This window comes from Tursiops truncatus, chromosome 2, assembly GCF_011762595.2.
Source record: "Tursiops truncatus isolate mTurTru1 chromosome 2, mTurTru1.mat.Y, whole genome shotgun sequence".
NCBI classification, from domain to species: Eukaryota; Metazoa; Chordata; class Mammalia; order Artiodactyla; family Delphinidae; genus Tursiops; species Tursiops truncatus.
Genome location: NC_047035.1, coordinates 176,221,018 through 176,246,699, shown reverse-complemented (window position 1 = coordinate 176,246,699; position 25,682 = coordinate 176,221,018). Strand labels below are relative to the sequence as shown.

Here is a 25,682-nt window from a genome sequence, read left to right as displayed (position 1 = left end):
CTGCTCCCAGGTTAACGACAGCTCAATAAAGCACTGCTTTTATTTTTTGCAGTCTTCATTTGAGAAAGGTGAGAAATACTGTTTTAAATAAATGAGATCCATACCAGTGAAAAAAAGATATGAATGATATAACTGTCACAGAGGAGAGAATAATAAGGACATGAAAAGTGAGTCTCTGAGAGCAGGAAAGAAAATAGAAGATAATTTAAAAAAAAAAACAATACAGAGATGTGAAGACAACCAAAGGATAATCTGACACTGCTAAAAATAGGTATGAAAGATGGACACAGGGGATTTAACTATAATTCTGCTATACTCTGTTAGTATACATTACTGATACTCAACACCTAGGAAAGTACCTGGAATAGCATGGTACATATATTTGAATAAATGTATGAGGCAAAATGGTAATTTTGAAGACGATAACAGAAAAAGGTAACTTAAGAAATAATTCAGGGGGATTCCCTGGCTGTCCAGTGGTTAGGATTCTGCGCTTTCACAGCTGAGGGCCCGGGTTCAATCCCTGGTTGGAGAACTAAGATGCCACAAGCCAAGCTGTGTTGCCATAAATAAATTAATTCATTAATAAAAATAAAGACAACTATGGGGAGTATACGGAATCTTTTTTCCCTATTTTTAAAAAAGTAAAAAAAGAAATAATTCAGATTTAAGATTTTTTTCCTGAAATAAGTTTGATTTCAGTTTGGAGATTTAAAAGACAGAGAATGCTCTAGAATACTGCAGATATTGAATACATTCTCATTAAGTCACTCAACTTTAGGTGTGAACAAAGACGTGTACGGGCATTCAGGCCAAAAAAAAAAAAACCTACAAGTAATGTATCAGGGGAAATGAGTCTGGGATCAGAGTTCCTCACGATAATATCCAATTTGTCACTTAGTAGTGGAGAAATAACAAGATTTCCAAGGGCAAGAGTAAGACTCCAGACTTGTATTCTTATCTAGGTTATCATGAATGTGTAAGGGAACAGAAGACAGCTTCAACCTGAGGGAATACAGCATTCATGAGCTCATTTTTTTTTTTTTTTTTTTTTTGGCGGTACGCGGGCCTCTCACTGTTGTGGCCTCTCCCGTTGCGGAGCACAGGCTCCGGACGCGAAGGCTCAGCGGCCATGGCTCACGGGCCCAGCTGCTCCATGGCATGTGGGATCTTCCCGGACCGGGTCACAAACCCGTGTCCCCTGCATCGGCAGGCGGACTCTCAACCACTGCGCCACCAGGGAAGCCCCCATGAGCTCATTTTTGAATGAAAATAAATGACCAAATCCATCCAACCAAAAGATAAATCAAAGCAGAGAACTCAGGAAGAGGAAGTAGTATATGAAAGGACTCACAGTCAGCATTCAACCTATTTCGGTAACTGTGGGAGTTACGGTTTCAGAGAATAAGTAGCATAGATACTGACAACGTAAACTTAAGAAAACTGTTTAAATGGCGCGTGCGAACGAGAGGAAGTTGCTTTATTTTTCATACTGAGGATCCAACAGAGAGTACTTAACGTGTGCAGCTCAAGGAATAGGGATTTGGAAAATGGCAGCCCAAGTGTGCTTCTTGCTGCCAGCTTCAGATGAGCTCCTCACGGAGGCTAAGCTTGAGTTCCCAGTCAGAGGCCATGGGGTTGAGCAAGGACTTGGCCCTTGGAGGGGAGAGGGGGAGAGGCAGGAGGAGGACAAGGGGAGAGGGAAAGAAAGGAAAGAGGGAGGGAGAGGAAGGGAGGAAGGGAGGGAGGGGGTCGTTTCTTTGTTTCCTCTGTCCAGAGTAGAACCTGAAGTGTTGGAGAGGAGAACCCCAAGGTGAGCGGCAAGCTCTAGCTCATGGAGAAAGCCTGGCTGGTGAACATACAGAGATCTCCGAGACGGGGAGAGGTCCTGACCCTCGAAGTGCTGTGAGATTCCTGAGCAATTGGCTGGGTTCTTCCTACTTTTTGCAGAATTATGCAGCCTGGTGAGCAGAAGGGATGCCTCTGGGCGACTTAGCAGGGGATGACAGTTTGCCACTGGGCGACCTCCTGATCCCAAGGGCTGAAAATGTCTGCCCCACCCCCTATCATAAGCTTTCCACTGCTTAAGATGGACCTGGGCTTCTAATTGAAGAAAGTGTTGAGCATGCAATGAAAAATTGGTGATTGAGCAGCCAGATTGAGGAATAATAAAAATAATATCCAGAGCAGGCAGTTTCTACTGAAGCAACTGTTGGATGAGAACTACTACAGATTGAAGATAAACAAACAGATATGCTCAAGGAGATTCAGTTGTAGCATCATACAACATTTTTTTTCCTGAAAGATATTTGCTACACACACTTATATATCTGATAAAGTATTCACATCCGGAACGTGTTAAAGAACACTTGAAAATCGCTAAGAAAAAACAGACATTCCAATTTAAACATGGGCAAAAAACTTGAACAGGCACTCCGCAATATCCAAATAGTCAATACATATTGAAACACAAATTAAATATTAGTGTCATATAATATTGATATAGTTAATATTATTTTATTTTCATATTAAAAACACAACTTCAAACCACAATGAGATGCCTCTGCAACTCTACCCTAATGGCTAAAATACTTAAAACAATTTGCTTCAAAAACTTTGTAGAGCAACTAGGTCTCTGATGTCCTGCTTGTAGAGATGCAGACTGGTGTTGCTACTATAGAAAACTGTTTGATAATATCCACTAAAACTGAACATAACTCAACAAGTTCACTCCTACCTAGCAAAACATATATAAAGTTACCAAAAGAAATGTACAAGAATGCTTATAGTAGCATTATTTGTCACGGCCCTCAAAATGGAAAACAATACAAATGTCTATTATCGGTAGGATATATTAATAATTTGTGGTATATTCACATATTGGTGCAATAGTATATAGCAATAAAAAGAGTGAACTGCTGCTATATGCAACAGGATGGATGAATCTCACAAACACAATATTGACTAAAAGAAGACAGAAACAACAGTGTAATTCTGTGATTCCATTTGTTTAAATTTCAGAAATGGACGAAAGTCATAAAAATATTTACCTTTGGGGGGCTTCTGGAATACTTTCTGTTCTTTATCTTGATCTGGGTGTTGGTCATGCAATTATATTCCCTTTGTAAAAGTTCATTGAATTGTACATCTATGGTGTGTAAAGTTTTCTATGCTACAATTTAATTAAAATGCTTAGAAAAAATTCAACATCCATTTATAATAAAATCTTTTAGTAAATCAAGAATGAGAGAATATTGTCTTAAAATATTAAAAAGAATAACTATCTCAACCCAGTGTATATTATTATATACAATATTTAAACACTAGAAATGATCCCATTCATGTAAGAAAAAATACACCAGGGGGCTGCCACCCCACCATTAAAAATTATTCTGGAAATGTTAGTCAATGCCAGAAGGTTAAGAAAAGTAGAGTACAAATATCAGGGTCAGTAAATTTTTATTGTTTGGAAAAATATGATTGTATACCTGGAAATCAAAGTGAAACATCTGGAAAACTAATTTGAAATTTTCTAATTAAGGTGCCTAGCTAACAGAAATAATATTTAAAAATCAATAGTTTGCCTGCAAACAAATGATAATTAAGATTACATAAAAATGGAAAAATCCCATTTACACTGCAACACAAAAATAAACACCAGTGACTAAATTAATAAGACATATGAAGAAAAATACAGTTGTTGAGAATCAAATGAAAGAAAAGGGACTTCCTTCTGGTTAAGAATGGTTAAGAATCCACCTGCCAATACAGGGGACACAGGTTCAAGCCCTGGTCCGGGACGATCCCACATGACGATCCCACAACTAAGCCCGTGTGCCACAAATACTGAACCTGCACTCTAGAGCCCGCAAGCCACAACTACTGAGCCCGCATGCCTAGAGCCCATGCTCCACAACAAGAGAAGCCACCTCAATGAGAAGCCCATGCACCGCAATGAAGGGTAGCCCCCTCTCGCCGCAACTAGAGAAAGCCTGCGCACAGCAACGAAGACCCAACACAGCCAAAAATTAATTAATTAATTAATTAAAAAAAAAATGAAAGAAGAAAATTGGACAATAAAATTCAATATTGCAAAGTGTAAATTCATCTATATTTTCATGCGATCAACAAATACCAACACAATTGGTGGGGGGATCTGATAAAATAATTCACCATGTATATCTTTAAAAGTTAAGATGGGGCTTCCCTGGTGGCACAGTGGTTGAGAGTCTGCCTGCCGATGCAGGGGACACGGGTTCGTGCCCCACTTTGGGAAGATCCCACATGCCGTGGAGCGGCTGGGCCCGTGAGCCATGGCCGCTGAGCCTACACATCTGGAGCCTGTGCTCTGCAACGGGAGGGGCCACAACAGTGAGAGGCCCGCGTAACGCAAAAGAAACAAAACAAAAACAAAAACAAAGTTAAGATGAGGTAAGAGCCAGGAAAATTCTGAGAAAAAAGAATAGTAATGAAGGATTCTATACTCACTACTGTAGTAAAAGACTGAATAAAGAGTTGAGAAGCAAATATTTAGATTAGTGGATTATCTAGTAAATAGTTTTGAGACAACAGCTAGATTTTCTTTTGCAGGAGTGGGGGTATTTTGGGGGAGAGCTAGATATCTAGTTCACTTATTTATTTATTTAAATTAAGACTTTATCTTTTCAGAGCACTTTTAAGTTCACAGCAAAACTGAGGGGAAGGTACAGAGATTGCCGATATTCTCCCTGCCCCCCACACATGCATAGCCTCCCCTATTTTTAACATCCTCCACCATAGTGGTACATTGGTTACAACTGATGAACCTACAATTGACGAACCTACAATGAACCTACATCATTATCACCCAAGGTGCATAGATTACATTAGGGTTCACTCTTGGTGTTGTACATTCTATAGGTTTGGACAAATGTATAGTGATATGTATCCATCACTATGGTATCATGCCCTAAAAAGTCATCTGTGCCCTACCTGCTCATCCTGCCCTATCCCTGAACCCCTGGAAACCTCTGATCTTTATTCTGTCTCCATAGTCTTGCTTCTCCCTGTCATACAGTAGGAACCACACAGTGTGCAGCCTTTTCAGGTTGGCTTCTCTCACTTAGACACGCATCTAAGGTTCTTGCAGGTCTTTTCGTAGCTTGATGGTTCATTTGCTTTTAGTGCTGAATCGTATTCCATTGTCTGGTTATGCCACAGGTTATTTATCTATTAAATTGCTAAAAGATGTCTTGGTTGCTTCCAAGTTTGGGCAGTTGTGAATAAAGCTGCTGTAAACATCCATGTGCAGGTTTTTGTGTGGACAAGGTTTCAACTCCTTTGGATAAATACCAAGGAGCACGATTACTGGTTCATGTGGTAAGAGTATGTTTAGTTTTGCAAGGAACCGCCCAACTCTCTTCCGGAGTGGCTGCACCATTTTGCATTCCCGCCAGCAATGGATGAGAGTTCCTGTTGCTCCCCATCCGCACCAGCATTTGGTGGTGTCAGTGTTCTGGTTTTGACCATTCTGATAGGTGTGTAGTGGCATCTCATTGTGGTTTTAATTTGCATTTCTCTGATAACATATGATGTGAAGCATCTTTCAATATGCTCATTTGCCATCGGTATATCTTCTTTAGTGAGGTGTCTGTTAAGATCTTTGGCCCATTTTAAAATCAGGTTGTTTTCTTTTCTTTTTTTTTTTTTTTTTTTGGCAGTACGCGGGCCTCTCACTGTTGTGGCCTCTCCCGTTGCGGAGCACAGGCTCCGGACGCGCAGGCTCAGCGGCCATGGCTCACGGGCCCAGCCGCTCCGCGGCATGTGGGATCTTCCCGGACCGGGGCACAAACCCGTGTCCCCTGCATCGGCAGGCGGACTCTCAACCACTGCGCCACCACAGAAGCCCCCTTGTTTTCTTATTGAATTTAAGAGTTCTCTGTATACTTTGGATAAGAGACCTTTATCACATGTGTTGTTTGCAAATACTTTCTCCCAGTCTGTGGCTTGTCTTATTCTCTTGGCATTGTGTTTCAGAAGTTTTTCATTTTAATGAAGCACAGTTTATCAATTGTTTCTTTCACGTATTATGCCTTTGTTGATGAATCTAAAAAGTCATCACCATACCCAAGATCATCAAGGTTTTCTCCTGTGTTATCTTCTAGGAGTTCTGTAGTTTTACGTTTTATGTAAATGGATCTGTGATCCATTTTGAATTAATTTTTGTGAATTAGTGAAAGGACTGTGTCTAGATTCTTTTTTTTCTTTCGCATGTGGATGTCCAGTTATTCTAGCACAATTTGTTGAAAAGAAAGACTATCTTTTCTCCATTATATTGCCTTTGCTACTTTGTCAAATATCAGTTAGCTGTATTTGTGTGAGTCTATTTCTGGGCTCTCTATTCTGTTGCACTGTTGAATTTGTCTGTTCTTTAATCAGCACCACACTGCCCTGATGGAGCTTTATAGCAAGTCATGGAGTCAGGTAGTATCAATCTTCCCACTGTGTTCTTCTTCAATATTGTTGGCTATTCTGGAACTTTTGCCTCTACATGTAAACTTTAGAATCAGTTTGTTGACATCCACAACTTGGTGAGATTTTGCTGGGGATTGCATTGAATCTATACATCAAAGTGGGAAGAACTGACATCTTGACAATATTGAGTCTTTCCAACCATTAACATGGAACAATTTTTTTAGTTCTTCTTTGATCTTTGATTTTGTTCATCAGAGTTTTGTGGTTTTCCTCATAGAGATCTTGTACATATTTTGTTAGACTTATACATAAGTATTTAATTTTTAGGAGTGCCCAGCTCAGGTTTAATGCCAAAATAAATGGCCAAGACTTAAACATACAAAAATGAACCAAAAGGACCTGCACGGAAGGGGAGATGCAGCACATCCAAAGGGAAGCTTCCAGAGTATGGGAGTGTGGAGTTCCAGAGTTTGGAGGAAGACACTGGAACTCACCAAAAAGATACCCCACATCCAGAGACAAAGGAGAAGCCACGATGAGATGGTAGGAGGGGCACAATCACAATAAAATCAAATCCCATAAGTGCTGAGTGGGTGACTCACAGACTGGAGAACACTTATACCACAGAAGTCCACCCACTGGAGTGAAGGTTCTGAGCCCCACGTCAGGCTTCCCAACCTCAGGGTCTGGCAACGGGAGGAGGAATTCCCAGAGAATCAGACTTTGAAGGCTAGTGGGATTTGATTGAAGGACTGCAATAGGACTGGGGGAAACAGAGACTCCACTTGTGGAGGGCACACACAAAGTAGTGTGTGCGTCGGGACCCGGGGGAAGGAGCAGTGACCCCATAGGAGACTGAACCAGACCTACCTGCTAGTGTTGGAGCGTCTCCTGCAGAGGCAGGGGGTGGCTGTGGCTCACCATGGGGACAAGGACACTGGCAGCAGAAGTTCTGGGAAGTACTCCTTGGCGTGAGCCCTCCCAGAGTCCATCGTTAGCCCCACCAAAGAGCCTGTAGGCTCCAGTGCTGGGTCACCTCAGGCCAGACAACCAACAGGAAGGGAACTCAGCCCCACCCATTAGTAGACAAGCGAATTAAAGTTTTACTGAGCTCTGCCCAGCAGAGCAACACACAGCTCTACTCACCACCAGTCCCCCCCATCAGGAAACTTGCACAAGCCTCTTAGATAGCCTCATCCACCAGAGGGCAGACAGCAGAAGCAAAAAGAACTACAATCCTGCAGCCTGTGGAACAGAAACCACATTCAGAGAAAGACAGACAAAATGAAAATGCAGAGGACTATGTACCAGATAAACGAACAAGATAAAACACCAGAAAAACAACTAAATGAAGTAGAGATAGGCAACCTTCCAAAAAAAGAATTCAGAATAATGATACTGAAGATGGTCCAGGACCTCGGTTAAAGAAGGGAGGCAGAGATCAAAAAGATACAAGAAATGTTTAACAGGAAAACAAATACCATATGCAAACATATATATATGGAATTAAAAAAAAAATGTTCTAATGAACCTAGGGGCAGGAGAAGAATAAAGACACAGACATAGAGAATGGACTTGAGGACATGGGGAGGGGGAAGGGTAAGCTGGGGCGAAGTGAGAGAGTAGCACTGACATATATACACTACCAAATGTAAAATAGATAGCTAGTGGGAAGCAGCCACATAGCACAGGGTACTTTGTGACCACCTAGACGGGTGGGATATGGAGGGTGGGAGGAAGGCACAAGAGGGAGGGGATATGGGGATATATGTATACGTATAGCTGATTCACTTTGTTATACAGCAGAAACTAACACAACATTATAAAGCAATTATACTCCAATAAAGATGTTTTTAAAAAACTACATTTAAAATGTCAAAAAAAAGAAATGTTTAACAAAGACCTAGAAAAATTACAGAACAAACAAACAGAGATGAACAATACAATAAATAAAATGAAAAATACACTAGAAGGAATGAATAGCAGAGTAACTGAGATAGAACAATGGATAAATGACTGGGAAGACAGAATGGTGGAAATCACTGCCATGGAACAGAATAAAGAAAAAGGAATGAAAAAAAATGAAGACAGCTAAGAGACCTCTGGACAACATTAAACACACCAACATTCGCATTATAGGGGGCCCAGAAGGAGAAGAGAGAGAGAAAGGACCTGAAAAAAAAATTGAAGACATTATAGTCGAAAACTTCCCTAACATGGGAAAGGAAATAGCCATCCAAGTCCAGGAAGTGCAGAGTGCGCCAGGCAGAATAATGCCAAGGAGAAACACACCGAGACACATAGTAATCAAATTGACAAGAATTAAAGACACAGAAAAATTATTAAAAGCAACAAGGGAAAAACAACAAATAACATATAAAGGAACTCCCATATGGTTAACAGATGATTTCTCAGCAGAAACTCTACAAGCCAGAAGGGAGTAGCACCATATATGTAAAGTGATGAAAGGGAAGAACCTAAAACTAAGATTACTCTACCCGGCAAGGATCTCATTCAGATTCGACAGAGAAGTCAAAAGCTTTACAGACAAGCAAAAGCTAAGAGGATTCAGTACCACCAAACCAGTTCTACAACAAATGCTAAAGGAAATTCTCTAAGTGGGAAACACAAGAGAAGAAAAAGACCTACAAAAAAAAAAAAAACCCAAAACAATTAAGAAAAAGGTAATAGGAACATACATATCGACAATTACCTTAAATGTGAATGGATTAAACGCTCCAACCAAAAGACGAAGGCTCACTGAATGGATACAAAAACAAGACCCATATATATGCTGTTTACAAGAGAGCCACTTCAGACCTAGGGACACATACAGACTGAAAGTGAGGGGACGGAAAAAGATATTCCATGCAAATGGAAATCAAAGCTGGAGTAGCAATACTCGTATCAGATAAAATAGACTTTAAAATAATGTTACAAGAGACAAGGACGGACACTACATAATGACCAAGGGATCAATCCAAGAAGAAGATATAACAATTATAAATATATACGCACTCAACACAGGAGGTCCTCAGTACATAAGGCAAATGCTAACAGCTATAACAGAAAACTAATAAGGAAACACAAGCTTTAAATGACACAATAGACCAGATAGATTTAATTGATATTTATAGGACACTCCATCCAAAAACAGCAGATTACACCTTCTTCTCAAGTGCACATGGAACATTCTCCAGGATAGATCACATCATGGGTCACAAATCAAGCCTCAGTAAATTTAAGAAAATTTAAATCATATCAAGCATCTTGACCACCATGCTATGAAATTAGAAATCAATTACAGGAAAAAAAAAAAAACATAAAAAACACAAACACATGGAGGCTAAACAATGTGGTACTAAATAACCAAGAGATCATTGATGAAATCAAAGAGGAAATCAAAAAATACCTAGAGACAAATGACAATGAAAACACGATGATCCAAAAATCTATGGGATGCAGCCAAAGCAGTTCCATGAGGGAATTTTATAGCAATGCAACCCTACCTCAAGAAACAAGAAAAATCTGAAATAAACATCAAAACTTACACCTAAAGGGACTAGAGAAAGAAGAACAAACAAAACCCAAACTTAGTAGAAGGGAAAAAGTCATAAAGATCAGAGAAGAAATAAATGAAACAGCAACAAAGAAAACAATACCAAAGATCAATGAATTTAAAACTGGTTCTTTGAGAAGATAAACAAAATTGATAAACCTTTAGCCAGACTCATTAAGAAAGAGGGAGAGTAATGAAATCAATAAAATTAGAAATGAAAAAGGAGAAGTTACAATGGACACCGCAGAAATACAAAGCATCCTAAGAGACTACTACAAGCAACTCTATGCCAATAAAATGGACAACCTGGAAGAAACAGACAAATTCTTAGAAAGGCATAAGCTTCCAAGACTGAACCAGGAAGAAATAGAAACTATAAACAGACCAATCACAAGTAATGAAATTGAAACTGTGATGAAAAATCTTCCAACAAACAAAAGTCCAGGACCAGATGGCTTCACAGATGAATTCTATCCAACATTTAGAGAAGAGCTAACACCTATTCTTCTCAAACTTTTCCAAAAAAAAAATGCAGAGGGAGGAACAATCCCAAGCTTATTCTATGAGGCCACAATCACCCTGATACCAAAGTCAGACAAAGATACTACAAAAAAAGGAAAATTAAAGACCAATATCACTGATGAATATAGATGCAAAATCCTCAACAGAATACTAGCAAACAGAATCCAACAACACATTAAAAGGATCATACACCATGATCAAGTGGGGTTTATCCCAGGGATGCAAGGATTCTTCAATATATGCAAATCAATCAATGTAATACACCATATTAACAAATTGAAGAATAGAAACCATACGATCATCTCAACAGATGCAGAAAAAGCTTTTGACAAAATTCAACACCCATTTATGATAAAAACTCCAGAAAGTGGGCATAGACAGAACCTACCTCAACATACTAAAGGCCATATGACAAACCCACAGCCAACATCGTTCTCAATGGTGAAAAACTGAAAGCATTTCCTCTAAGACCAGGTACAAGACAAGGATTTCTACTCTTGCCATTCTTATTCAACATAGTTTTGGAATTCCTAGCCACGGCAATCAGATAAAAAAAATAATAATAAAAGGAATACAAATTGGAAAAGAAGAAGTAAAACTGTGACTGTTTGCAGATGACATGATACTATACATAGATAATCCTAAAGTTGCCACCAGAAAACTACTAGAGCTAATCGATGAATTTGGTAAAATTTCAGGATACAAAATTATTGCACAGAAATCTCTTGCATTCCTATACACTAATGATGAAAGATCGGAATGAGAAATTAAGGAAACAATCCCATTCTCCATTGCAACAAAAAGAATAAAATACCTAGGACTAAACCTACCTAAGTAGGTAAAAGACCTGTACTCAGAAATCTATAAGACACTGATGAAAGAAATCAAAGATGACACAAACAGATGGAGAGATATACCTTGTTCTTGGATTGGAAGAATCAATATTGTGAAAATGACTATACTACACAAAGCAATCTACAGATTCAATGCAATCCCTATCAAATTACCAATGCCATTTTTTACAGAACTAGAACAAAAAATCTTAAAATTTGTATGGAGACACAAAAGACCCTGAGAAGCCAAAGCAGTCTTGAGGGAAAGAAAACAGAGCTGGAGGAATCAGACTCCAAGACTTCAGACTATACTATGAAGCTACAGTAATCAAGACAATATGGTACTGGCACAAAAACATAAATATAGATCAATGGAACAGGCAGAAAGCCCAGAGATAAACCCACACACCTATGGTCAACTAATCTATGACAAAGAAGACAAGGATACACAATGGAGAAAAGATAGTCTCTTCAATAAGTAGTGCTGGGAAAACTGGGCAGCTACATGTCAAAGAATGAAATTAGAACACTCCCTAATACCATACACAAACATAAACTCAAAATGGATTAAAGACCTAAATGTAAGGCGGGACACTGTAGAACTCTTACAGGAAAACATAGGAAGAACACTCTTTGACATAAATCACAGCAAGATCTTTTTTGACTCACCTCCTAGAGAAATGGAAATAAAAACAAAAATAAACAAATGGGACTACTTAATAACGAAGAGATCACTGAAGAAATCAAAAACTACCTAGAAACAAATGACAATGAAAACACGATGACCCAAAACCTATGGGATGTAGCAAAAACAGTTCTAAGAGGGAAGTTTATAGCAATACAATCCTACCTCAAGAAACAAGAAAAACCTCAAATAAACAACCTAACCTTGCACCTAAAGCAATTAGAGAAAGAAGAACATCAACAAAAAAACCCCCAATGTTAGCAGAAGGAAAGAAATCATAAAGATTAGATCAGAAATAAATGAAAAAGAAATGAAGGAAATGATAACAAAGATCAATAAAACTAAAACCTGGTTCTTTGAGAAGATAAACAAAATTGACACACCATTAGCCAGACTCATCAAGAATAAAAGAGAGAAGACTCAAATCAATAGAATTAGAAATGAAAAAGGAAAGGTAACAACTGACACTGCAGAAATACAAAGGATCATGAGATATTACTACAAGCAACTATAGCCAATCAAATAGACAACCTGGAAGAAATGGACAAATTCTTAGAAAACCACAACCTTCCGAGACTTAACCAGGAAGAAATAGAAAATATAAACAGACCAGTCACAAGCACTGAAATTGAGACTGTGATTAAAAATCTTCCAACAAACAAAAGCCCAGGGCCAGATGGCTTCACAGGCGAACTCTATCAAACATTTAGAGAAGAGCTAACACCTATCCTTCTCAAAGTCTTCCAAAATACAGCAGAGGGAGGAATACTCCCAAACTCATTCTATGAGGCCACCATCACCCTGATACCAAAACCAGACAAAGATATCACAAAGAAAGAAAACTACAAGCCAATATCACTGATGAACATAGATGCAAAAATCCTCAACAAAATACTAGCAAACAGAATCCAACAGCACATTAAAAGAATCATACACCATGATCAAGTGGGGTTTATCCCAGAGGAATGCAAGGATTCTTCAATATATGTAAATCAATAGATGTGATAAACCATATTAACAAACTGAAGGAGAAAAACCATATGATCTTCTCAATAGATTCAGAAAAAGCTTTTGACAAAATTCAACACCCATTTATGATAAAAACCCTCCAGAAAGTAGGCATAGAGGGAACTTACCTCAACATAATAAAGGCCATATATGACAAACACACCACCAACATCGTTCTCAGTGGTGAAAAACTGAAAGCATTTCCACTAAGATCAGAACAAGTCAAGGTTGTCCACTCGCACCACTGTTATTAAAACAGTTTTGGAAGTTTTAGCCACAGCAATCAGAGAAGAAAGAGAAATAAAAGGAATCCAAATCGGAAAAGAAGAAGTAAAGCTGTCACTGTTTGCAGATGACATGATACTATACATAGAGAATTCCAAAGGTGCTACCAGAAGACTACTAGAGCTAATCAATGAATTTGGTAAAGTAGCAAGATACAAAATTAATGCACAGAAATCTTTTGCATTCCTATACATTAATAATGAAAACTCTGAAAGAGAAATTAAGGAAACACTCCCATTTACCATTGCAACAAAAAGAATAAAATACCTAGGAATAAACTTACCTAAGGAGACAAAAGACCTGTATGCAGAAAACTATAAGACACTGATGAAAGAAATTAAAGCTGATACAAACAGAGGGAGAGATACACCATGTTCTTGGACTGGAAGAATCAACATTGTGAAAATGACTATACTACCTGAAGCAATCTACAGATTCAATGCAATCCCTATCAAACTACCAAGGGCATTTTTCACAGAACTACAATAAAAAAGATTTCACAATTTGTATGGAAACACAAAAGACACCAAATAGCCAAAGCAATCTTGAGAAAGAAAAACGGAGCTGGAGGAATCAGGCTCCCGGACTTCAGACTATACTACGAAGCTACAGTTATCAAGAGAATATAGTATGGGCACAAAAACAGAAATATAGATCAATGGAACAGGATAGAAAGCCCAGAGAGAAACCCATGCACATATGGTCCCCTTATTTTTGATAAAGTAGGCAAGAATATACAGTGGAGAAAAGACAGCCTCTTCAATAAGTGGTGCTGGGAAAACTGGACAGCTACATGTAAAAGAATGAAATTAGAACACTCCCTAACACCATACACAAAAACAAACTCAAAGTGGATTAAAGACCTAAATGTAAGGCCAGAAACTATCAAACTCTGAGAGGAAAACATAGGCAGGACACTCTATGACATAAATCACAGCAAGATCCTTTTTGACCCACCTCCTGGAGAAATGGAAATACAAACAAAAATAAACAAATGGGACCTCATGAAACTGCAAAGCTTTTGCACAGCAAAGGAAACCACAAACAAGATGAAAAGACAACCCTCAGAATGGGAGAAAATATTTGCAAATGAAGCAACCGACAAAGGATTAATCTCCAAAATTTACAAGCTGCTCATGCAGCTCAATATCAAAAAAACAAACAACCCAATCCACAAATGGGCAGAAGACCTAAATAGACATTTCTCCAAAGAAGATATACAGACTGCCAACAAACACATGAAAGGATGCTCAACATCACTAATCATTAGAGAAATGCAAATCATAACTACATGAGGTATCACCTCACACCAGTCAGAATGGCCGTCATCAAAAAATCTAGAAACGATAAATGCTGGAGAGGGTGTGGAGAAAAGGGAACTCTCCTGCACTACTGGTGGGAATGTGAACTGGTACAGCCACTATGGAGAACAGTATGGAGGTTCCTCAAAAAACTACAAATAGAGCTACCATATGACCCAGCAATCCCACTACTGGGCATATACCCTGAGAAAACCATAATTCAAAAAGAGTCATGTACCACAATGTTCATTGCAGCTCTATTTACAATAGCCAGGTCATGGAAGGAACGTAAATGCTCATCGACAGATAAATGGTTAAAGAAGATGTGGCACATATATACAATGCAATATTACTCAGCCATAGAAAGGAATGAAATTCAGTCATTTGTAGAGATGTGGATGGACCTAGAGACTGTCATACAGAGTGAATTAAGTCAGAAAGAGAAAAGCAAATATCGCATATTAACGAATATATGTGGAACCTAGAAAAATGGTACAGGCGAACCAGTTTGCAAGGCAGAAATAGAGACACAGATGTAGAGAACAAACGTATGGACACCGGTGGGGGAAAGCGGGGCGGGTGGTGGTGGTGGTGGGATGAATTGGGAGATTGGGATTGACACGTATACACTAATATGTATAAACTAGATAACTAATAAAAAAAAAGAAAAAAGTGAACCAAAAATCTAATAGAAAATTGGGTGAATCTTTTTACAATCTAGGCACTAACTATGTACCAGGTACTATTGTTGTAAGTGCTCTTGTATATAATAACTAATTTAATCTCACAGCACTAGGAAGTAAGTATTATTATGATTCATATTAAAGATGAGGAAACTGAGGTTAAGTGTCTTGTCTAAGATTGTAGGGCTAGTAAGCAGAAGAGATAGAATTTGAACCTCAGCATTCTGGCTCTAGAGCTACACTGCTTCTGTGATGACCGAATACATGTAGTACCTCTGATGTTTAAGTTCTGAATTTTAAAAATATTATAAGGGAAGTAAAAAATATACTAAAAACTGGGAAAATATTTGCAACCTGTATTATAGATAAGGTATTTTAGATTTAGAAGTTTTAGATTTGCAAAGAGCCCATACAAATCACTAACAAATGGAAGAAAGGAAGGAAGGAAGGGAGGGAGGGACGGACGGACGGAGGGAGGAAGGAAGGAAGGAAGGGAGGGAGGGAAACCAGACAGACAGATATAAACAGGCAGTTCACTGAATAGAAATACCAAAGGCCAATAAGCTTATGCACAGTATCACTCATCTTTAAAAAGTATAATTTAAGACAACGCTGAGATATCATTTTTTATTTACCACATTGTCAAGTATTGAAAAGTTTAGTAATATTCAGTGTTTTGACCAATTGGAAGAAAACAGACACTCACACCCTACTGTTAGAAGTGTAAAATGGTAAAACTTTAAAATGGTAATTTGTCAACATCCATCAAAATGTTTAACGTACCTATCATTCGACACATTACTTCCACAGACATATAAGTGGCTGAAGACATATACACACAAGAAGGTTCACTGCATCAGTATTTATAACAGTGCTACTGAAACACGGTCTGCACAGCAGTGATAATCTACAGATGGCTTGTTATTGGTCTGCTGGGAGATCAGGGGCCAGGATGTAATTCAGCTACACTTCTAGGAGCACTGTGAGTTCAGGTGACAACCTTTTCTCATAGAAAGAATTTCTTGATTAAGAAAACAGTATATTGATTTGTATTTGGACGAAAGCTCCTTATCTCGATGTGAAACAGCACTTTGAATAGCACTAGTTTGTAATAACTAAAAATTGGAAATAACTCTTAAGTCTATAGGGGTATTTGTTGGATACATTTAATAACCTGAACCAAAATCCTATGCATTCATTTAAAATAAGGAAAGCTACGTATAGTATATATGTATACATACTGTATATGTATACACACATAGGATGGAGTGTAAAAAATGTTGCAAAGTAGGAGGAATATAGTACCAAGTACAAGATGAAAAAGCACAAGGTTGTATGTACATAGAGTTTCTGGAAGCATACACAAGACGTTGTGAACCATGGTTATCTTTGGGACGTGGGATTGGGATCGTGGAGAGATAGGGCATGGGGCTTTTTATCTGTGTCCCTCTGTACTGCTTTAGTGTCTCTACAACTAGCACAAGCTACGTTTATAATGTTTTAAAACATGAATTAAAAAGTTTTCTTTAGAAGTCATGAATCAGGCTCACTGCAGATCAGGTTTCCAGAAACTGGAAACTTGGGCTGAGATTTGTTTCAGAAGACTTACTGAGACAATCTTTACATGGGATGAATTTCCATGGAGTCATCTGTGTAAAGATGTAACAAACATCAGCTTGTTTTTCCAAACTCAGAAATCTGTTTTTCTCACCTTAAAAAAAAGTTCATTATGGCCAATGCACACACCAACCAAACCAAATTTTTAGTTCGTCTCTAGGATGGGTCTCAAAGCTAGGAAGCGGTGAAGTCAGGACTCTGTCCCTGCAGTGTGACAATCAATGACCTAATTCTGATCATAACTGTTATGAAGAAGCGCAGGACCAAAAGACTCTGTACTCAAGAAGGCCCAAAGGTGGGGGCACATAACAAGTCTTCAAAATCTAGGGGTCCTCTATGCGTCACGGCAACCACAATTTATTCTGCCAAAAATTGTGGGATATTAGGCCTTTCCGAGTCATCTGGAACTCATTAATAATCGTTAACAGTTGTACAGTACCATGCAGTTGGCAAAGCACTTTTCTATCCACTGTCTTACTTCATCCTCATAACAGACCTTTGGAGTAGGTAAATTTCATAGATCAAATTTTATAGATGCAAACACTGGGTACAGAAGCCTTATGCTTACTCCCCAAAGTCACTCAGAAGTGAAGAGGCCCAGCCAGGCTGCGCGGGCTCAAGCTCTACCGCCACCCCGCACTGCCTCCCAAGGCGTGGCCAACCTAAGCGGCCCCAGACGCAAGAGTCTGCGCGCTTGCTCTTATTTTCTGTGTTTATTTGCACGATGTGATGCCTTCGAGCTGGATGAGTTTAAAAGCAGACCACGGCCGTTGCCACTGTTTGCTAAACATTGCCACTTGGAGCAGGCAGAGTACAGACAGCAGCTTGAGTTCTTAGTCATCCTGAACAGGATCAAGCAGGACAAAAAGAGGGGAAAGCAGTTCTTGCTGTTCGGAACGAAGGCGTCGCACATGCTGCGTCTTCTACGGGCACGTCTGTTCTTCCCTACCTTTGTTCTACTTTAAGCTTTTCTCCAGGAGTTTCAGACTAATGACAATGAAGTGATCTTTCTTGAAGTTCTAATTCTGATACCAACTTTTACCATTGCACTGCAGTCTTTCACATCAGACAGCTTTCCTTTCTCAAGGCTCTTTATTAAACTACCCACATCTCATATTCCATTTATATTTCTACTTTCTTGCACATAAACCCTATATAAGGGAATTAAAATTATGTGATAATACCTTCCATTTATTGGGCACCTATTAAATGCCAAGCACTGTGGTGGGCACTTTATATATTGTACATTACCTCTGAACCCTGCAGCAAAGTCTACAGGGTATAACTCATTACTCTCACTTTGCAGGTGAAGAAACTGAAGCTGAGAGTGACTGAGTCTGGACCCTACAGTAGTGAGTGGCAGAGCTGGGATGCAAACGTACCTCTGCTTAGCCTCAAAGCCAAGGTTCTCTCCAGTGCACAGCACCCAGTAATAATGCGTATTGTATTAGCTACTGGAAGGTTTTTAATGAAAATCTTCATTCTAAAGTTATGTATTTTAACCGTTAGCATCCTACTTTTCCTCGGCTCTTACAGGGTGGGTTGGTGGTCTAAGGTGATGAAATTCAACCCTAATACAAATGCAGTGCCCCGATATCATATCCCTGACCAACCTAAGGAGAATTATGGCCTATAATGGACCCTGTGTTCTACTGCCCTCTCCACCTGGTCAGCTCTCAAAGGAAAACAAAATTCATATGATCATTGAGGTCTAGAAATTAACTTTTATTTTAAATCTGTCAAGAACTCCTGGCAGTTATTAAATTTATTAAAATGATTACATATGGCAAAACAAAGAATAGAGGTAATTCTATTTCTCTACAACATAAATTATGAGTTAGAGTCTCAGCAGCTGACTCAGCGTTGTTGAAGATGCTTTTAAAGGTCGGGGGGACTTTGATTTCCAGAAAATGTGAAAGCAGCAAAAGAAAAAGTAAAGTAAAAGTAATTGCAATTGGAGCTATTATGCCAGGATGTGCTAATTGTCAAATCGCCTTGATGTGTTTATAGGCCAGACTCCAAGCTTTGGTATTTAAAGAAAATCATGTGAAGAGCTGTCCTATACTGGCTTGTCATCCATGGCTTATAACATAGAACAAATCTGTTGATTCTTTTTGAAAAGATGGTAAAAATGAATTATGACTAATTCAAATTAAAAAACAACCAGCATCCATTCATCTAACTGAAATATGTAAAAACAAAAACAATTTTATTAAAATATTTAATACCAGAATAACTTATAATAGTATGAAAAAGAGTGAAGTACTTGTCCTTAGTTTTCACTGACATGATCACATTTTCGAAAAATTGTTTTATAAAGATTCCAAAGTTTTATCATGGATCTGTAACTATTTAAGGATCTTGTAAACCAGAAGAACTCATACTTCATCTGATCATACAGTCATAACTTACATATCTTGCTTTGCACTTACTCTTACTGCAAACAGCAATTTAGAAAACAAAGTAAAAATATATATATGTACAAAATATCTTAATATCAAATTATTTTCATTACACTAAATAAACCCAATCCCCAAATGTTATGTTACATGAAAAAGTGTCCTACAATGTATATCAAGACTGATACTGTCCATATATCAACTAGAGCAGCCTCTGGCTTTAAAAGCATTTTGCAAAATAAAGGAAAATGTCACCACGTGGCTGCACTGTTGGCTGTCATTCACACTCACAAAAACGCTGTCCAGTTTCAAAAAAAATTTATAAAATAGGTTACATACTCAGAAAAAACATCCCGCCATAAAAGAGACAAATCCTTTTTACTTCTCTGAGCACAAATATTCTGTTATATCTGGCATCCCTACTGTTTATTCAAATTTCAAGCCTCCCCAAGCTGATTAGAATATTAACATTTGATTGAAAAAGATCTTTCTTGATGTTGATTATTCTCACTCCACGATAGTCTAATTTAGAAACAAAATGTTCTTTCTTTTAATACATGATTTCACCTTAATGTCCTATTTGGCAAAAGTCAGAGACTGTTCAATGTTTTGTTTCCCATATGTTTTAAATTTAAAAATCAATTTTGTGTGTGTATGTATATTCACATCGAGATACATTTCTTTTATTACCTTGTTCTCAATGCAATATAAGTTGTCCATCAGCAACTGTAATTTGAAATGGACCAAATAAGAGGTTTTTAGCTATTCCATATGAAAAACAGTTTCCATTACAAAAAACACTGAACTCTAATGCAAACAGGATTATGTTTTTAAACCTAAACTATAGTTTTAGTTTTATACGGGAACATTTCGAGTTATTTAGATAATAAACTTTTTGAAAACTTCGGCAAAACTTGAGAAAAAGAAAATCCAAATCAATTCTGAAGAGCATTGTGGTGTTTTCCAGCAGTGCTTAAAAACTTCTTTTCTGATCACGTTCATTGCCATTTTTCTTGAATGTACACATTATGTGATCCCTGCACCTTTTATTTTGGAAGTTTGTAACCAACCAGATATGCAGGCAAGATACGTGCATAAAATTCTCACTGTCCCTCGGCAAAGCACACTGAACAATTTTAAATACTTCAGAATTTTTTTTTTTAAAGGAACATTTCATTTGGGCTGAACAGATTTCCAAGTTTTAACATGTGAATTAGTGAATACATTTCAAGGGCTTTCAGCAATTATGGTTTGAGTCCTGGCGTGGGTAGGTCCATCTGGAATGGCACTCACAGTCTCATGAGCATTGTGGTGTTGTCATTTTGAGGCACAGCTGCTCTACTATGCCCACGTTGCAGCTTATTTTCGGGAAAGCAAGGCACTTACTGTAATAGCAATGCAGACATTTTATGCATACTTGGAGTAACATAAAATAAGTTAATATTTCTGATTAAAGTGAGGTCTTATAATTTATACGTCTTTTATAGAAGCAACTAAATGATATATTTAGGACGATTAAAAATAGGAAGAGGCTTGAAAAGGAGTCATCTTCACTGCTGCTCCAGCCCCTAGGATGAGGGTTTATGAAAAAACACAGATGTGAAGAACAGCCATCGATCTGAAAGGTGACAAACTCTTAAAACTGCTGAACCAGGGGCACTTTGACCGTCTTCACTTCTGCAATGTGGGACGACTTCTGGATAATGCAGCTGGTGGTCCCCTGCAGCTTGTCTTTTCCCTGTGCGAGATTTGTTAAGGCCATGGCTGCATTGATCTCCTTCCAGTACGTGTCGTCCTTGCTTGGTCCCTTTCTATTAGCTGCACTACATTTAAGCAGAACAGAAAGAAAATGATCAAACTCACTGCAGCGCACGTAGAGAAGACCACCACTGAAAAGCACAAATGGCAAATAAAAACATACCGCTCACCTGTCACCCTTACTGGATCTATTTTCCAGAGTGTCTGTAAAGAAAAGCAAACATTTGATTACTTTTCTTTTCTGCTATCTTTTTGAATCTCAGGCCTTTCATCATTAATTACGAGGAATGAAAGTTCGTCAGGAAACATGTTGAAAATTGATTACACTTTTTTTTTTTTTTAACGAAGAAGGTGTGAAAAAAAATCTCTTTGCAAAGAAGCAGGAATAAGATGAGAACAGGTAATACAGAATAAAAAGTGGCTCTCATAAACATACAAACATCTGCGGTCAGTTTGTTCTGAGACACTGATTGGGCATTTTGGTGAGGAGGGCGATGGCACAGGGAAAGAGTGCTGACCGTTCCGGGGCAGGTTCTGGTCTCACCCCACTACTCGCCGGCCGTGTGCCTTTGGGCAGATTGTGATGCTGCATGAGGTCTGGGGTACAGTCTCCTGAACTATAAAATAAAGGAGCTCCTAGGTGATCTTCAGGGTGCCTGTGGCTCGGCAGTCTATGATCTCATGGAAATCAAACCTTCATCTCAGAAACAGGACTGGCAGGTAGTCCCCTCTGGCGAGTTAGCCGATGAATAACAGACCCAGTGCTGACAGCAACGCAGGACTCCTGGCGGATTGGAATAAGCAGGCACTGGTCTGTGAGCTCCACACGGACCCCTCATCCCGCAGGACATGAGAGCCAGGCTTGCTGCTTCACTCGGAGCACGAATGTCTATCAAAACCACACCTTATAAAGGAAGACGAAATGGGTTCTTGATCCGGATTAACCCTCTCTGGGGGAGCTCCTCTGGCCAAAAGAGCAAGGTATCAGGAACACAAAAATAGACATGCTGGAGGGAAAGATTCCAGAGGGTAAAGGGGGGCAGCGGCATGGCACGGGAGGTTAGAACACAGAGTGGGGCTGGAGCTCCCAGCAGCCTTAGAGACGCCAGAAATACAGCGGTTAAACCTCCGCCACCAGCACCACCACCAGCAGCGACAAACACCATTGAGAACCTACAGAACGAAGCCCTGCACCCCACACAGGAAGCATGGGGACAGGGAGTTTGCTCACAGCGTCTCTGGGCTCCACGGCCTCTGGAAAGCTGGCTTTTCCTGCCCTCAGTTCCCTCCCTTTGTTCTCCTCCCCTAACTCCCTGGCAGTGCTCAAAGCTAGTTTGCCGCGGTGCAGCCTCATCTCCAGCCCTGGGCTCCCAGAGAGTCGCGAAACTCGGAGAGACCTGGGGGGGAGATCAGGAACACGATCATGATATAGTCCCAGCAGGGCGACATTTCCCAGGGACGTGACCGTGTCGACAGGGCAGCTAAACCTTGATGCCCTCGATGGATGAAAAGAGTCGGGGAAAGCTGTTAACACATCCTGAGTCAGGCCAGGCAGTGTAGACCGGGAGATAGTAACGGTCACCTTGAGCTCTTTGCACAGCCTTTCACTCAGGGCCACCCTACCTACCCTGCCGAAAAAGAAGACAAGCAAACACAACAAAAGCGCGTAGTGAATAAACGGCAAGGTTGTCACGAAAAGTGAGTGAGATGAAGTGTGTCTGGCCCCAAATGGAACAATAAACGTTAGTCCCTTTGGTCTCCTTTCGTTTTAGGGATCTTTGGAAAAATAACTGGATTCCTGCGTAGTTGGTCCCCCTCCGGAGCCCTGCTAGCCTCTGGATCTTTCAGCCCCTACGAGGTAGGCCTGGATGGTTAGCTACACCTCTGCTGCTTGATAATTTTGGAATTATAATATTGCTTATGTAAACAGAAGGAAAAGAATGACAACTTTGAATTCACAGGACCCTCGTAACCCTCGCTTACAGATCACGTCCTACATGTGGGCACAACTCCAAGCACTTTGTGTCTTGGCTTATCCAGCATCAGTGTCTCTGCTGTCTGTCAAGTCTTTCTCCGTTTGGTGCTATTAACTGCAAATCTCTGCTCAATAATGACAGATACAAGGCACTACCAGAACAGAGAGTAAGTCAGTGCCTTTGTTTAGGACAAGAAAAGCTAACAACATTGGACATTTTACAGAGAGAAAAAAAAAACGAGTTAGGCCTTTGCTCAATTTTGCCCACAAATTGCAACAATTCTGTTGCCAAAGTGAAGCAATAGGTTATGGAGATATTTATCCAATGGAAAGACTTGGCAAAAGCAGAATAAGTTCCATGAAGGTTAAATAACATTAGGGAAATAACAAAACATAATTCAGAAAAGACCATGTAACTGATGCTCTGGCTTACGAACGAAGCTGTCTCGCATGTACACAGGGGACCAGCATCCGATTCCCCACCTGGATGGGCAACAGAGTGCAGACAACAGGAAGGAAGCCCGTGGCTGCCAACTCTGTAGGTGGAAGGAAGACACGTAGGTCCCTGGGAAGGTCCACGAGAGCTGGTTTAAGGTGAAGTGTGAACTAGGGTGTTCTGCATCCCCGCGGCCAGCCAGACGCCACAAGCAGCAGCCCCCATGGCTGCCTACCAGGATCCTGCCACCAAGAAACAAGCTTACTATGGCCAACCGTGAAATTATAAAACTCTGCTTACTCTTGGGGTGTATGTGTTTTACAGTTTGGTGCCTATGAAAATACCTTTGAAGTGTAAACACAGAGACCCCGATCCCCGTTCGGGTATTCTTAATCAGTTTCACGAATGTCAACAATGTCCTCGCAGCAAAGATGAATCCTGTAATTTATTTCTAAGGCAGAGAGGGCACTCAGTTCAATGTCATTTGGTATGGATTCAGGTTCCTTTCCCAGCAACAGAAGAAAAGGCTTCATAAAAAGGAATGAAGAGAAGACACACTTTGCTTCTCTATCAGTAGTAAATGTTCAAACAGCATGTAACGAAGTTCGATGTCAAAGATTTCAAACCAACAAGCAAAAGCTGACTGCTGGGGGGTCAAACGCTGCTTTGGGGGCATCTCTGTGCCGAGGGTAGTTTCGGTGCAAAACTTCAGCTGGTGCTGGAAGGGCGTGCTTCTGCTGCTGCTGGCGAGCTGCCCGCGTCGCCGGGGTTCTGTGCGTCCGAGAGCCACCTCCTGCAGAGCAGCGGTTCCCAGAAGCACCAGCAGAAGGGAGACAGCAGACAGGGGCCCTTGTACTCTGAAACATTCGTACTTTTGTAGGAAAGCAAAGGAGTATAAGCATCTGGCAATCTGGGGAGACTGTTCTCTATTCCTGGTGCTGAGCTGAAACCTGGGGAGACGCCCCAGCGGCTTCAGAGAATGGAGGTCGTTTGAGGGGGACTCAGACAATTTACAATCCGCTCATTCTATTAAATGTGCTAAATGTGGAATGTTCTTTTTCATGTGCTCTTTTCCTTTGAAGTATAAACTCACCGGCGCTTATCTGGTTCAAGTATTTTGTGTCTCTTCGGCCAGTCGTCAGTATTTAAGCAGCGGTGGGTTTCTGGGCCACCACTCGACGCCACTTCAGCAGACAGGAGGTCTCTCACCAGCCCCCTCCAGAAGCGGCGCCCAGTAGCTCAAGAGAGGACGTGACAGGAGCAGGAAGGGGTCTGAGCAGACGCCCGTCCGCCGTCACTGCCCAGGCACAGACCCGGGTCCGAGGCCAGCTCAGCTGCCTCTCTCACTCTGCAAGTAGCTTGGCTCTGCCGGTCCCACGTCTGAGCTAAAATGCCTTTTTAGATCCCAAGGTTCCAAAAATCAGCTACGCTGTCAATTATCATAAAAGCAACTGGTTGGCAGGAACAACGTACTGAACCAGCCAAAAGAGCGTGTTTTAAGACCAAAAAAGAAAAGGAATGAAAAAAAGAGATGCGTCGTTAGGAAAATCTTGGATGCTGTAAAACCCAAACCATGTTGAAACTTAAAATGGGGCTATCCTCAGTTTGGACATGTGTTTCCTTATAAAGTTAAGTAGAGAAACAATTATAAAGAAAATTCAGTTCTACTGCAACCCGAGATGTGCAAGCACAAAGCCCTGTGGGCAAAGTGTCCACTCACGTTTGAGAGATGCAGCTCAGAAGCATTCATTCTGATATATATTCCTGAGGTAATAATTCTAGTCGTAAAAAGAGAAAAAAATATGGCCAAATCTTCTGCACTGAGATTTTTTTTTCAAATTTAATCAGTAAGGCTTGTTTTAAAATGTTCCACAAAATACTACTCACACCACTGAAAGGTAAATAAAATTAAGATTAAGAAAACAAGTATTTTAAATTACATAATCTAAAAATCATGTATTATATGTTTCCCTAAATTAAAATGGAAAGAGAGCTCCAGACGCTTGACAAATGTGCCTTCTCACACTTGGTCGGTTTGGGAGCCGCTGCTGGAGACAGCAGATGTGGACAGCCAGGCTTTAGTGTTTCTGGTCTCAGGGGTCCCAAGAGACCCTGGCGCACGAGACCAGTTTCTGGAGCTATTTACATACTTGGAACAACTGAGATAA

General features: G+C 39.9%; 1 protein-coding gene across 6 annotated transcripts in view; it reads right to left on the bottom strand.

Annotated features, from left to right (window-relative positions):
- Nucleotides 1-16,007: 16,007 nt before the first annotated feature.
- MKX (mohawk homeobox) overlaps nt 16,008-25,682 on the bottom strand; it is a 65,472-nt gene continuing 55,797 nt past the window's right edge. For 4 of the 6 annotated variants that reach the window (XM_033852531.2, XM_033852532.2, XM_073801780.1 and 1 more), the window contains exons 6-7: nt 21,274-21,307; nt 16,008-21,168 (exon numbers count right to left, since the gene is read on the bottom strand). In XM_033852531.2, the coding sequence (XP_033708422.1) occupies nt 20,982-21,168; nt 21,274-21,307 (221 nt within the window). In that variant the 3' untranslated portion in view covers nt 16,008-20,981. Of the gene's footprint in view, nt 21,169-21,266; nt 21,308-25,682 lie in introns of all 6 variants that reach the window. The other 2 variants (XM_033852535.2, XM_033852534.2) reach the window with 2 other exon arrangements.